At 41.7% G+C, this 11893-nt stretch overlaps 1 protein-coding gene across 2 annotated transcripts in view; it reads left to right on the top strand.

Moving 5' to 3' along the window:
• Positions 1 to 201: 201 nt before the first annotated feature.
• LOC139761318 (guanine deaminase-like) overlaps positions 202 to 11893 on the top strand; it is a 33850-nt gene continuing 22158 nt past the window's right edge. The window contains exon 1 of one of the 2 annotated variants that reach the window (XM_071685380.1): positions 202 to 333. In XM_071685380.1, coding sequence (XP_071541481.1) covers positions 322 to 333 — 12 coding nt within the window. In that variant the 5' untranslated portion in view covers positions 202 to 321. Of the gene's footprint in view, positions 334 to 11236; positions 11270 to 11893 lie in introns of those variants that run through there. The other variant, XM_071685390.1, reaches the window with a different exon arrangement.

The raw sequence follows: 11893 nt of genomic DNA, 5'->3' as shown, positions 1-11893 counted from the left end.
AATAACAATTTCAGTATCGTCCGAGAGTAAGTACTGTTAGTATTGCGTCTATATTTTACAAGTCAACCCTCCCCCCTCCCCACACACACACACACACATACAAACACACAAAAAATTGGCTTACGTTACTGCAGATATATCTTATCTACCAACGTTCGAAGCATATATGTATAAGAACATCTCAACGCTAGAATGGCAACACCGGCATTGCCAGAAGTCGCCAATGAGGTTGAGGCAGAGACGGAGTTAGTTACACATTAACGTCTAGCTTGATACGGTGCAGTGACGTGCGACACTGGGTCTTCAGTCAGCAAGCGAGTGATGCAGTGTACCGTAAGTAATATTTCGATGTATACACCTTGCAGTTCGGTGTATGGGAGAGGTTAACCAGTACTCGAGCTGGAATTTCGTTTCCAAGCTGAATGAATGAGTGATAGAAAATCCCTTCCAAGGAAAAGGGGAGAGAGAGAGAGAGAGAGAGAGAGAGAGAGAGAGAGAGAGAGAGAGAGAGAGAGAGAGAGAGAGAGAGAGAGATGTAGAGGAAGTGAATTTTAGCAGGAGGAAAAGAGCCAGGGCTCAACCCAGCTTGCATCAGGTTAACAGGATAGCTAGGACGGAGATGATGAGTGGAGGGCGAAGGATAGTTTTCTTTTTTTCTTTAAGGGTATAGGAGGAGATGGATCGTATCTCTGGCAGACAGACACTGATTTTGCCAAGATGTTCCCTACACGGACTTAGCAGTAAGATCTATAGTAGTTTTTAGTTTTTGATTTAGATATATGGGCACTGGATGTTGTTCGGGTTGAACATTGAACATGTTGTCTGGATGATCTATTCCCAGGAGATTGTTGAAGTAATCGATCCAGTGAGTATGATGTATTTCAAATCGCTCTACTTGTCTTTCAAACACTTTCCTCCAATAGATGTTTAGTGGAGGCAGTCGCGCTCTCTCGTGGAGTTCCGTGTCCCTAATGAACTCGTGCCATTTGGTGTTAAAAACCCAACGTAGAGTTTTATTCTGAATTATTTGGAGGTACACCGGCATTGAGGAGGAAGTAGTTTGAATAAAGAGTTTCTGTATTTAATTCGTGTTTTCCTATTGATAAGATTATTGGAAAGAAGTTTAATTGTAGGTCATGGGAGTTGAAATTGGGTGCTTAGTTTGTACCTCAAGCCATCGTGCCAAACGGTGTCAAAGGCTTTTTCAACATCTTTTGTGATGAGGGCGGTCATTTTGTATGTCCGCGTGTTTTTTTTTTATGTAGTTGGTGATTATGTTGAGTTATCTTGTGTGGAGCTGATGTTGACCAAAACCAAACTGTTTGTGTGAGAATAGGTTGTTGCTTGTTGGGTGTTGTCTAAGTCTGTTATTCAAGATTCTTTCAAATGTCTTCCCAGTGGACTCAAGTAGGCTGATAGGTCTACAGTTCACCGGGTTTCTGTTTGATTTGTTGGGCTTAGGTATCATGGTGGTTGTTGCAGTTTTGAAATCCGCGGGAATATATATATATATATATATATATATATATATATATATATATATATATATATATATATATATATATATATATATATATTATCCCTGGGGATAGGGAAGAAAGAATACTTCCCACGTATTCCCTGCGTGTCGTAGAAGGCGACTAAAAGGGGAGGGAGCGGGGACTGGAAATCCTCCCCCTCTTTTTTTTTTTTTTTTGATTTTCCAAAAGAAGGAACAGAGAAGGGGGGCCAGGTGAGGATATTCCCTCAGAGGCCCAGTCCGCTGTTCTTAACGCTACCTTGCTAACGCGGGAAATGGCGAATAGTTTGAAAGAAAAGAAAGAAAAGATATATATATATATATATATATATATATATATATATATATATATATATATATATATATATATATATATATAGAGTGAATGTTGGGGTGAAGAGGGTGGTGAGAGTAAGTGAGCTTGGAAAGGAGACTTGTGTGAGGAAGTACCAGGAAAGACTGAGTACAGAATGGAAAAAGGTGAGAACAATGGAAGTAAAGGGAGTGGGGGAGGAGTGGGATGTATTTAGGGAATCAGTGATGGATTGCGCAAAAGATGCTTGTGATATGAGAAGAGTGGGAGGTGGGTTGATTAGAAAGGGTAGTGAGTGGTGAGATGAAGAAGTAAGATTATTAGTGAAAGAGAAGAGAGAGGTATTTGGACGATTTTTGCAGGGAAAAAATGCAATTGAGTGGGAGATGTATAAAAGAAAGAGACAGGAGGTCAAGAGAAAGGTGCAAGAGGTGAAAAAAAGGGCTAATGAGAGTTGGGGTGAGAAAGTATCAGTACATTTTAGGGAGAATTAGATGTTTTGGGAAGAGGTTAATAAACTGCAAAAAACAAAAGAACAAATAGGAACATCGGCGAAGATGGCAAAAGATAAAGAGGTAACAGTTATTGATGAAGCGAGGGGATGGAGTGAGTATTTTGGAGGACTGTTGAATGTATTTGATGATAGGGTGGGAGATGTAGGGTGTTTGTGTCGAGGTGATATGTAAAGTAAGTGAGTCATGGAAAGTGAAGATGATGCTCGTCCTCGTAACCACTTGCATGGGGTCTGTCCCCTCTATTTATTATATGTGATACACTAAAACTAGAGCCCATTATTCACAGCCAGGACTGGTAGACCTTTTCATGATTTTTCGTAGCTAGTTCAGATGCCCTAGTTCAGTCCATTGACAGCAAGTCTCCACCTGTAAATCACATTGTCTCTATTCGTTCTATCCCATGCACGCCTTACACCCTCCTGCATGTTCAGGTCGGTTCCTCAAATCGTCTCTCACTCCATCCTCCTTTAGTGTCGTCCTTCGCCTTTAATTCGCCTCAGACACATGTTCCATTTTGGTCAGCCTCTTCTCAACCCCCCAGCCCAGGGCCATTACATTTTAGCACTTCTTCAGCTCTCTCAATCATAGTCTTCCTCCCACATATTTATCTTAAACAACCATTTCTTACTCGGTCAAGCATCTTTACACATAATGTCCTCAAGCATTTTATTTCCAACACATTCAATCTCTCCCAGGCCTCGCATCCATGCAACACTGTCTGCAGAGACGACTATCCACCAAACATGCCCATCTTTGCCCTTTCAAACAGTAACCACTATCTCCACACACTCCCCCAGTGCAGCCAAGATCTTAGCCCCCCTTACCCACCTTATGGTTTACTTCAGCTCTATGGCCACTCCCAGGTACCTAAAACACATCATCTCCTCCAGGTTATCTCTGCTCAGTACTCATGTTCCAGTGTAACGTGTCTCTACAATGCTAAACCTGATAAACCCGGTTTTGTTCGTAGCAACTCTCAACTTTCTCCTTTACACCCTCTCCCACCCTCAGACACTAGCTTATACCATTCCTCACTCGAGTCTGCTTATATGTATACATTGAGATGTATAGGTATGTATATTTGCGTGTGTGGACGTGTGTATATACATGTGTATGTGGGTGGGTTGGGCCATTTCTTTCGTCTGTTTCCTTGCGCTTACCTCGCTATCGCGGGAAATAGCGAATAGTATGAAAAAAAAAAAAAAATATATATATATATATATAATATATATAATATTATATATATATATATATATATATATAATATATATAAATATATAATATATATATATATATTATCCCTGGGGATAGGGAAGAAAGAATACTTCCCACGTATTCCCTGCGTGTCGTAGAAGGCGACTAAAAGGGGAGGGAGCGGGGACTGGAAATCCTCCCCCTCTTTTTTTTTTTTTTTTGATTTTCCAAAAGAAGGAACAGAGAAGGGGGGCCAGGTGAGGATATTCCCTCAGAGGCCCAGTCCGCTGTTCTTAACGCTACCTTGCTAACGCGGGAATGGCGAATAGTTTGAAAGAAAGAAAGAAAAGATATATATATATATATATATATATTATATATATATATATTATAATATATATATATATATATATAGAGTGAATGTTGGGTGAAGAGGGTGGTGAGAGTAAGTGAGCTTGGAAAGGAGACTTGTGTGAGGAAGTACCAGGAAAGACTGAGTACAGAATGGAAAAAGGTGAGAACAATGGAAGTAAAGGGAGTGGGGGAGGAGTGGGATGTATTTAGGGAATCAGTGATGGATTGCGCAAAAGATGCTTGTGATATGAGAAGAGTGGGAGGTGGGTTGATTAGAAAGGGTAGTGAGTGGTGAGATGAAGAAGTAAGATTATTAGTGAAAGAGAAGAGAGAGGTATTTGGACGATTTTTGCAGGGAAAAAATGCAATTGAGTGGGAGATGTATAAAAGAAAGAGACAGGAGGTCAAGAGAAAGGTGCAAGAGGTGAAAAAGAGGGCAAATGAGAGTTGGGGTGAGAGAGTATCATTAAATTTTAGGGAGAATAAAAAGATGTTCTGGAAGGAGGTAAATAAAGTGCGTAAGACAAGGGAGCAAATGGGAACTTCAGTGAAGGGCGCAAATGGGGAGGTGATAACAAGTAGTGGTGATGTGAGAAGGAGATGTAGTGAGTATTTTGAAGGTTTGTTGAATGTGTTTGATGATAGAGTGGCAAATATAGGATGTTTTGGTCGAGGTGGTGTGCAAAGTGAGAGGGTTAGGGAAAATGATTTGGTAAACAGAGAAGAGGTAGTAAAAGCTTTGCGGATGATGAAAACCGGCAAGGCAGCAGGTTTTGATGGTATTGCAGTGGAATTTATTAAAAAAGGGGGTGACTGTATTATTGACTGGTTGGTAAGGTTATTCAATGTATGTATGACTCATGGTGAGGTGCCTGAGGATTGGCGTAATGCGTGCATAGTGCCATTGTACAAAGGCAAAGGGGATAAGAGTGAGTGCTCAAATTACAGAGGTATAAGTTTGTTGAGTATTCCTGGTAAATAATATGGGAGGGTATTGATTGAGAGGGTGAAAGCATGTACAGAGCATCAGATTGGGGAAGAGCAGTGTGGTTTCAGAAGTGGTAGAGGATGTGTGGATCAGGTGTTTGCTTTGAAGAATGTATGTGAGAAATCCTTAGAAAAGCAAATGGATTTGTATGTAGCATTTATGGATCTGGAGAAGGCATATGATAGAGTTGATAGAGATGCTCTGTGGAAGGTATTATGACTATATGGTGTGGGAGGCATGTTGTTAGAAGCAGTGAAAAGTTTTTATCGAGGATGTAAGGCATGTGTACGTGTAGGAAGAGAGGAAAGTGATTGGTTCTCAGTGAATGTAGGTTTGCGGCAGGGGTGTGTGATGTCTCCATGGTTGTTTAATTTGTTTATGGATGGGGTTGTTAGGGAGGTGAATGCAAGAGTTTTGGAAAGAGAGGCAAGTATGAAGTCTGTTGTGGATGAGAGAGCTTGGGAAGTGAGTCAGTTGTTGTTCGCTGATGATACAGCGCTGGTGGCTGATTCATGTGAGAAACTGCAGAAGCTGGTGACTGAGTTTGGTAAAGTGTGTGAAAGAAGAAGTTAAGAGTAAATGTGAATAAGAGCAAGGTTATTAGGTACAGTAGGGTTGAGGGTCAAGTCAATTGGGAAGTAAGTTTGAATGGAGAAAAACTGGAGGAAGTAAAGTGTTTTAGATATCTGGGAGTGGATCTGGCAGCGGATGGAACCATGGAAGCGGAAGTGGATCATAGGGTGGGGGAGGGGGCGAAAATCCTGGGAGCCTTGAAGAATGTGTGGAAGTCGAGAACATTATCTCGGAAAGGAAAAATGGGTATGTTTGAAGGAATAGTGGTTCCAACAATGTTGTATGGTTGCGAGGCGTGGGCTATGGATAGAGTTGTGCACAGGAGGATGGATGTGTTGGAAATGAGATGTTTGAGGACAATGTGTGGTGTGAGGTGGTTTGATCGAGTAAGTAACGTAAGGGTAAGAGAGATGTGTGGAAATAAAAAGAGCGTGGTTGAGAGAGCAGGAGAGGGTGTTTTGAAATGGTTTGGGCACATGGAGAGGATGAGTGAGGAAAGATTGACCAAGAGGATATATGTGTCGGAGGTGGAGGGAACGAGGAGAAGTGGGAGACCAAATTGGAGGTGGAAAGATAGAGTGAAAAAGATTTTGTGTGATCGGGGCCTGAACATGCAGGAGGGTGAAAGGAGGGCAAGGAATAGAGTGAATTGGATCGATGTGGTATACCGGGGTTGACGTGCTGTCAGTGGATTGAATCAGGGCATGTGAAGCGTCTGGGGTAAACCATGGAAAGCTGTGTAGGTATGTATATTTGCGTGTGTGGACGTGTGTATATACATGTGTATGGGGGTGGGTTGGGCCATTTCTTTCGTCTGTTTCCTTGCGCTACCTCGCAAACGCGGGAGACAGCGACAAAGCAAATATATATATATATATATATATATATATATATATATATATATATATATATATATATATATATATATATATATATATATATATATATATATATATATATATATATATATAAGATTTTGGGTAGTCATGTGTAGTTGCCCTTGACATATCTAAGGCTTCTGGCAGAGTATGACATCGGGGTCTCATCTCTAAAATCCCCTGTTTTGGCTTCCTTCCCTCACCTTGCTCCTTCATATTTAGCTTCCTCTCTGGCCTATTCTTCTCTGTGGTTGTTGATGGATTAGCCACCGCTCTTTTCTCCAACAACAGCAGTGTCCCTCAAGGCTATGTCCTTCCCCTACACTTTCTCTTCTTTTTTTTTCAACAATTTTGTCTCCTCATCACACTCAAACTTGGACAGGATATCTCAGTGGGGTAGACAAAATCCTTTTAAGTTTAATGCCTCCAAGACCCAGATTCTATCCATCTCAATCGAAAACTCCTCACAACTCTTGTCTCTCCTTTGACGGTTCTGTAATTCCACCTCTTGACTCAATTAACATACTTGGTATTACTGTAACATCCACTCTTTCTTGGTAACCCCACATTACAGGAATAGCTGAGTCTGCCTCTAAGAAACTGGGTATCCTGTTTAGAATTCGAAACTTCTCTTCTGAGCAGTTGCTCCGTTTATGCAAGGTACTGATTCGTCCTTTTATGGAGTACGTCTCTCACATTTGGGGTGGCTTTAGCTCTGCATCCTTACTTGACAGAGATGAGTCGAAAGCGGTCCACCTTATAAAATGTCCCAGGCTAACTTCTAGTTCTGACCCCTTTGCCCTACGCCGCAATATTGGTTCACTTTCCCTCTTCCATTGGTGTTACTTTGTTTGTTTTTTTTTTCTCTCCTGAAAGCTGGCTGCTCGTGTGCCCACACCCCTAACTAGACCATGCAATACTCGGCAAACTGCTGCGTCACATGATTATTGTGTGGCCATTGAGAACTCAAGGTGGGCCGTTTTGATACTTGCTTCTTTCCCAACACGTCGAAGCTTTGGAACTCTCTACCTTCTCTTGTCGCTCCCGATGCCTGTGACCCGGCACATTTCAAAAGACAGGTCTTTCACGTCCCCAGATAATCGTAAATACTTTCCCTCGTCTTTTCTTTTTCCGCTTCATAAATCTGTTTATATTTCAATGAAGGTCCGACCTTGATGTGGACTTTAGTCCGTGACTGGAGCCTTCAATTTAAAAAAGAATCGTTTGATATATATATATATATATATATATATATATATATATATATATATATATATATATATATATATATATATATATATATAAATGTAAGGCTAAGAGAGATGTGTGGAAATAAAGAGAGTGTGATTGAGAGAGCAGAAGAGGGTGTTTTGAAATGGGTTTGTCACATGGAGAGAATGAGTGAGGAAAGATTGACCAAGAGGATATATGTCTCAGAGGTGGAGGGAACGAGGAGAAGTGGGAGACCAAATTGGAGGTGGAAAGATGGAGTGAAAAAGATTTTGAGTGATCGGGGCCTGAACATGCAGGAGGGTGAAAGGCGTGCAAGGAATAGAGTGAATTGGAACGATGTGGTATACCGGGGTCGACGTACTGTCAATGGATTGAACCAGGGCATGTGAAGCGTCTGGGGTAAACCATGGAAAGTTTTGTGGGGCCTGGATGTGGAAAGGGAGCTGTGGTTTCAGTGCATTATTACATGACAGCTAGAGACTGAATATGAACGAATGTGGCCTTTGTTGTCTTTTCCTAGCGCTACCTCGCACACATGAGGGGGGAGGGGGTTGTTATTCCTTGTGTAGCGAGGTGGCGATGGGAATAAATAAAGGCAGACAGTATGAATTATGTACATGTGTATATATGTATATGTCTGTGTGTGTATATATATATATATATATATATATATATATATATATATATATATATATATATATATATATATATATATATATGTATATATGTATACATTGAGATGTATAGGTATGTATATTTGCGTGTGTGGACGTGCATGTATATACATGTGTATGTGGGTGGGTTGGGCCATTTTTTCGTCTGTTTCCTTGCGCTACCTCGCTAACGCGGGAGACAGCGACAAAGCAAAATAGATAAATAATAAATAAATATATATATATATATATATATATATATATATATATATATATATATATATATATATGTATATATATATATAAAGTTTTATCCCCCTGTTCAGTTTCTGTTTAGAAACTGAATAGGGGGATGGATGACAACAGGAACATAAACCTCGCTTGTGTCCAGAGAAAGAATCGCTTTTCGGACAGTCCAAAAAGAGATCACAGGAAGGGGCATAGGATTAGCAAAAGGAGCATCAGTGGGTGATTGAATATTAGTCGTCCAAGGCGGAGTTAGAGGAGAAACGGGAGCCAAAGAGAGTTGCTTTGTCTACGGGAGAGACAGCTATAGTACCGTCAGAATGGAAAAAATGAGGGAAAGCTATAGCGACAGGAGTTGTTAGAAATGCCCGTAGCTAAAGACCTGAAAGACGTATCAGCGGATGACGAGGAGAGGTTATCACACTTCATTTGAATAAAGGAGCGCTTTGCCTCACGGATGACGTGCTTGCAGCGATTACGGGCAGTGATAAAAGCTGAATGGAAACCAGAGGAAGGACAGTATTTCTAAGCCCGATATGCCTGATTCCTTGTCTGACTGGCCTCAGAACAGGAATAGTTGAACCATGGATTGGATGAAGAAGTCGTCTATAGAAAAAGGGGATAAATGCTTCCATTCTTGCAAGAATAAGCTTTGCTATACGTTTGGCGGATACAGAAGCATCACCACGTCAGAGACAGTAATTATTTACCTTAGGAAAGTCAGAAAAGAAGTTTCGTAAGTCATTCCATACAGCTTTGCTGAGGTGCCAGTACTGACGCTAAGGGGCCGCAGGATGGGGAGGTATCGTTGAAATGAATTCATTTATGAGATGATCATGTTATCTAATCAGTGCTGCCACACACTCTTCGCCTAACAAGTATGTATATCCAAGACTTATCTCTCTTCCTATGTTTGGTCACGACTGACCAACGTGACTGAGAACACTATTGTAATGGAGGGAAGGCTGTTTGTGGACTTGTTTACTTCTATCTAGGGTAAACAAGGATTTGAAAAAGATGAAAAAATATCAACGAAATTTTTCCAGTTCAAGGTGACTATAATGTAGGCTCACGTGCCGTAGATTCTCATCTAAGTGAACATGTTCATTTAAGGTTGCGGTAAGGGTGTCAACAACTATTGGACCATCCAAGATGACATATCTCAGCGATGTTTGTACTTCTTAAGAGTTTGGTGAGGTTACATAAGAGTAACTGAAGAAACTCTCTGATTGTATCAGAGCATTTTCTCTTCCGTTCTTTGAGTTTACTTAAAAGTGACTGAAGAGTAACTGTCTGATTGTTTTAGAGCATTTTCTCTTTCCTTCTGTGAAAGAATATGTGAACTTTGCCATACATTTAGGTACCGAGAGGCTGCAGAAGGCACACAAAGGTACAGAAAATAAAAGAAGTCTCAGTTTTGGTACAGGCAATGAAAGGTTCATTAATCAGCACGTAATGATAAGTCTCCTTAAAGATTAATTAAAAATTCCGCATAATCGATCGGAATTTGAAGGCGATTCCGATCTCGGTTGAGGTTGACGCTAGCTATAGCATCAATTCTAGCATCATATGCGGTGTCCCACAGGGCGCCAAGATGGGGCCGCTCCGCTTTTTCATCTTTATCAATGACGCCCTGAAGGATACAAACCACTCCTGGAAGTACATAGACGCTCCGCTTTTGACATCATCAACAACACCAAGATTGTGATGATGCACCTCAACCTGGGCACAGACAACACCCTGTCCCCTGAGATCGCATATCCTCCGCGTAGTCAGAGACGACGATTTGAACTGGAGAGTCATGTTAACACTATCATCAAATCTTCCTCATGCTGACTTCCTCCGCTGACTGAAATTATTAGGCGTCGTCCTCATTAAACTCAGGAATGTCCGTACCATCTTCACACTACCCAACCTCACCTACGCCTCTCCAGCCTGGTCCTCATTAAAAGCCACACAGAGGGACCAACTTGAAAGAGTGCAGCAAAGGGCATGAAGAATCATCCTAGGCCCTTCTTACACCACCTACTAAGAGGTCTCCATCTCGCTGAACCTGTCCACCCTCCCCGACCAACACCGGCACCTCACACGGCAGTTCGGCAATGACCTGCTGACACACCCCCGTCACAGAGACCTTACCCCAAATGCCCCTCAGCCACGAACCCCCGTTCGTCACCACAGTCGACTTGTTCCAATCAGAGATCGTACAGAGAGATATAAGAACAGTCCTTCACATACCATTGTGCATGTCAGAATCAATCCATGAGTTAAGTACATAGCTCAGTTTCTGTTAGTTAGGCAATGTGGTACGTCAACTGCAGTATTACAGCAACTGTTCAATATTTAGTGTTCATTCCAGATTATAATATACAAACCATACTATTCAGCCTGTAGATATCCCTGTATATCTGCCACCCGGTTTATCTAGAAGTACCTCACACATGTACTTATCCGAAGTGTGGAAATATCCAGTTCACTCTAATCTTAAACTTTTGTATGATTAACTAACTTGTAACTATCATGACCTCCTAGCTCTGTAAAACCTGTAATACCACAATTGTAAATTTTCAGCCAAATGGGTACCTAGATCCAATACCGTTATTTATCATCTATTTTCATTTCATTATACACAGGACTCCTTATTGTGGTGGTTAGCTTTACTGACCATGAGGCATCACGGGCCCGCCGGGAGTCGGGTCAGCATGGGTTCGAATCCTGGGCGTGGCAGTTAACCTATATCCAAACAAGGTGTCCATCCTCCCTTTGGGGCTGGTCAGTAGATGGATACTTGGCTTAAGCCGAGGTTTGTACATGAGTATGTATACTTGTATAGGAACAGAGACATGATACCTATATACAAGGTTAAGAGACGGGGCAACATCAGTGTAAACTCCCTCCTTGTAACACACAAATAGTAATCACACACACACACACACACACACACACACACACACACACACACACACGCACGCACGCACGCACGCACGCACGCACACACACACACACACACACACACACACACACACACACACACACACACACACATACACACACACACACACACACAGGTAGGGAGAAAGAATTCTACCACCGTATTCCCCGCGTGTCATAAAAGGCGACTAAAGAGAGGCGGGAGTTGGTAGAGAGAGAGAGAGAGAGAGAGAGAGAGAGAGAGAGAGAGAGAGAGAGAGAGAGAGAGAGAGAGAGAGTTGGGGGAGGGGGCTGGAAACCCTCCCCTTCTTGTATTTCAAATTCTAAAAGAGGAAACAGAAGAAGTAACCAGACGGGGAGTGCTCATCTCCTCGAAGTTTCAGATTGGGGGATAGGTAATATCTTTGAGGAAAGAAACCTGGATGTTGTGGCTCTAAGTGAAACAAAGTTCAGGGATAAAGGGGCAGAATGGTTTGGAAATGTCTTAGGAGTAAAG

Source organism: Panulirus ornatus, chromosome 3 (assembly GCF_036320965.1).
Source record: "Panulirus ornatus isolate Po-2019 chromosome 3, ASM3632096v1, whole genome shotgun sequence".
Lineage (NCBI taxonomy): Eukaryota > Metazoa > Arthropoda > Malacostraca > Decapoda > Palinuridae > Panulirus > Panulirus ornatus.
The sequence above is the reverse complement of the archived record's forward strand: the minus strand, read 5'-3'. Positions and strand labels throughout refer to the sequence as shown.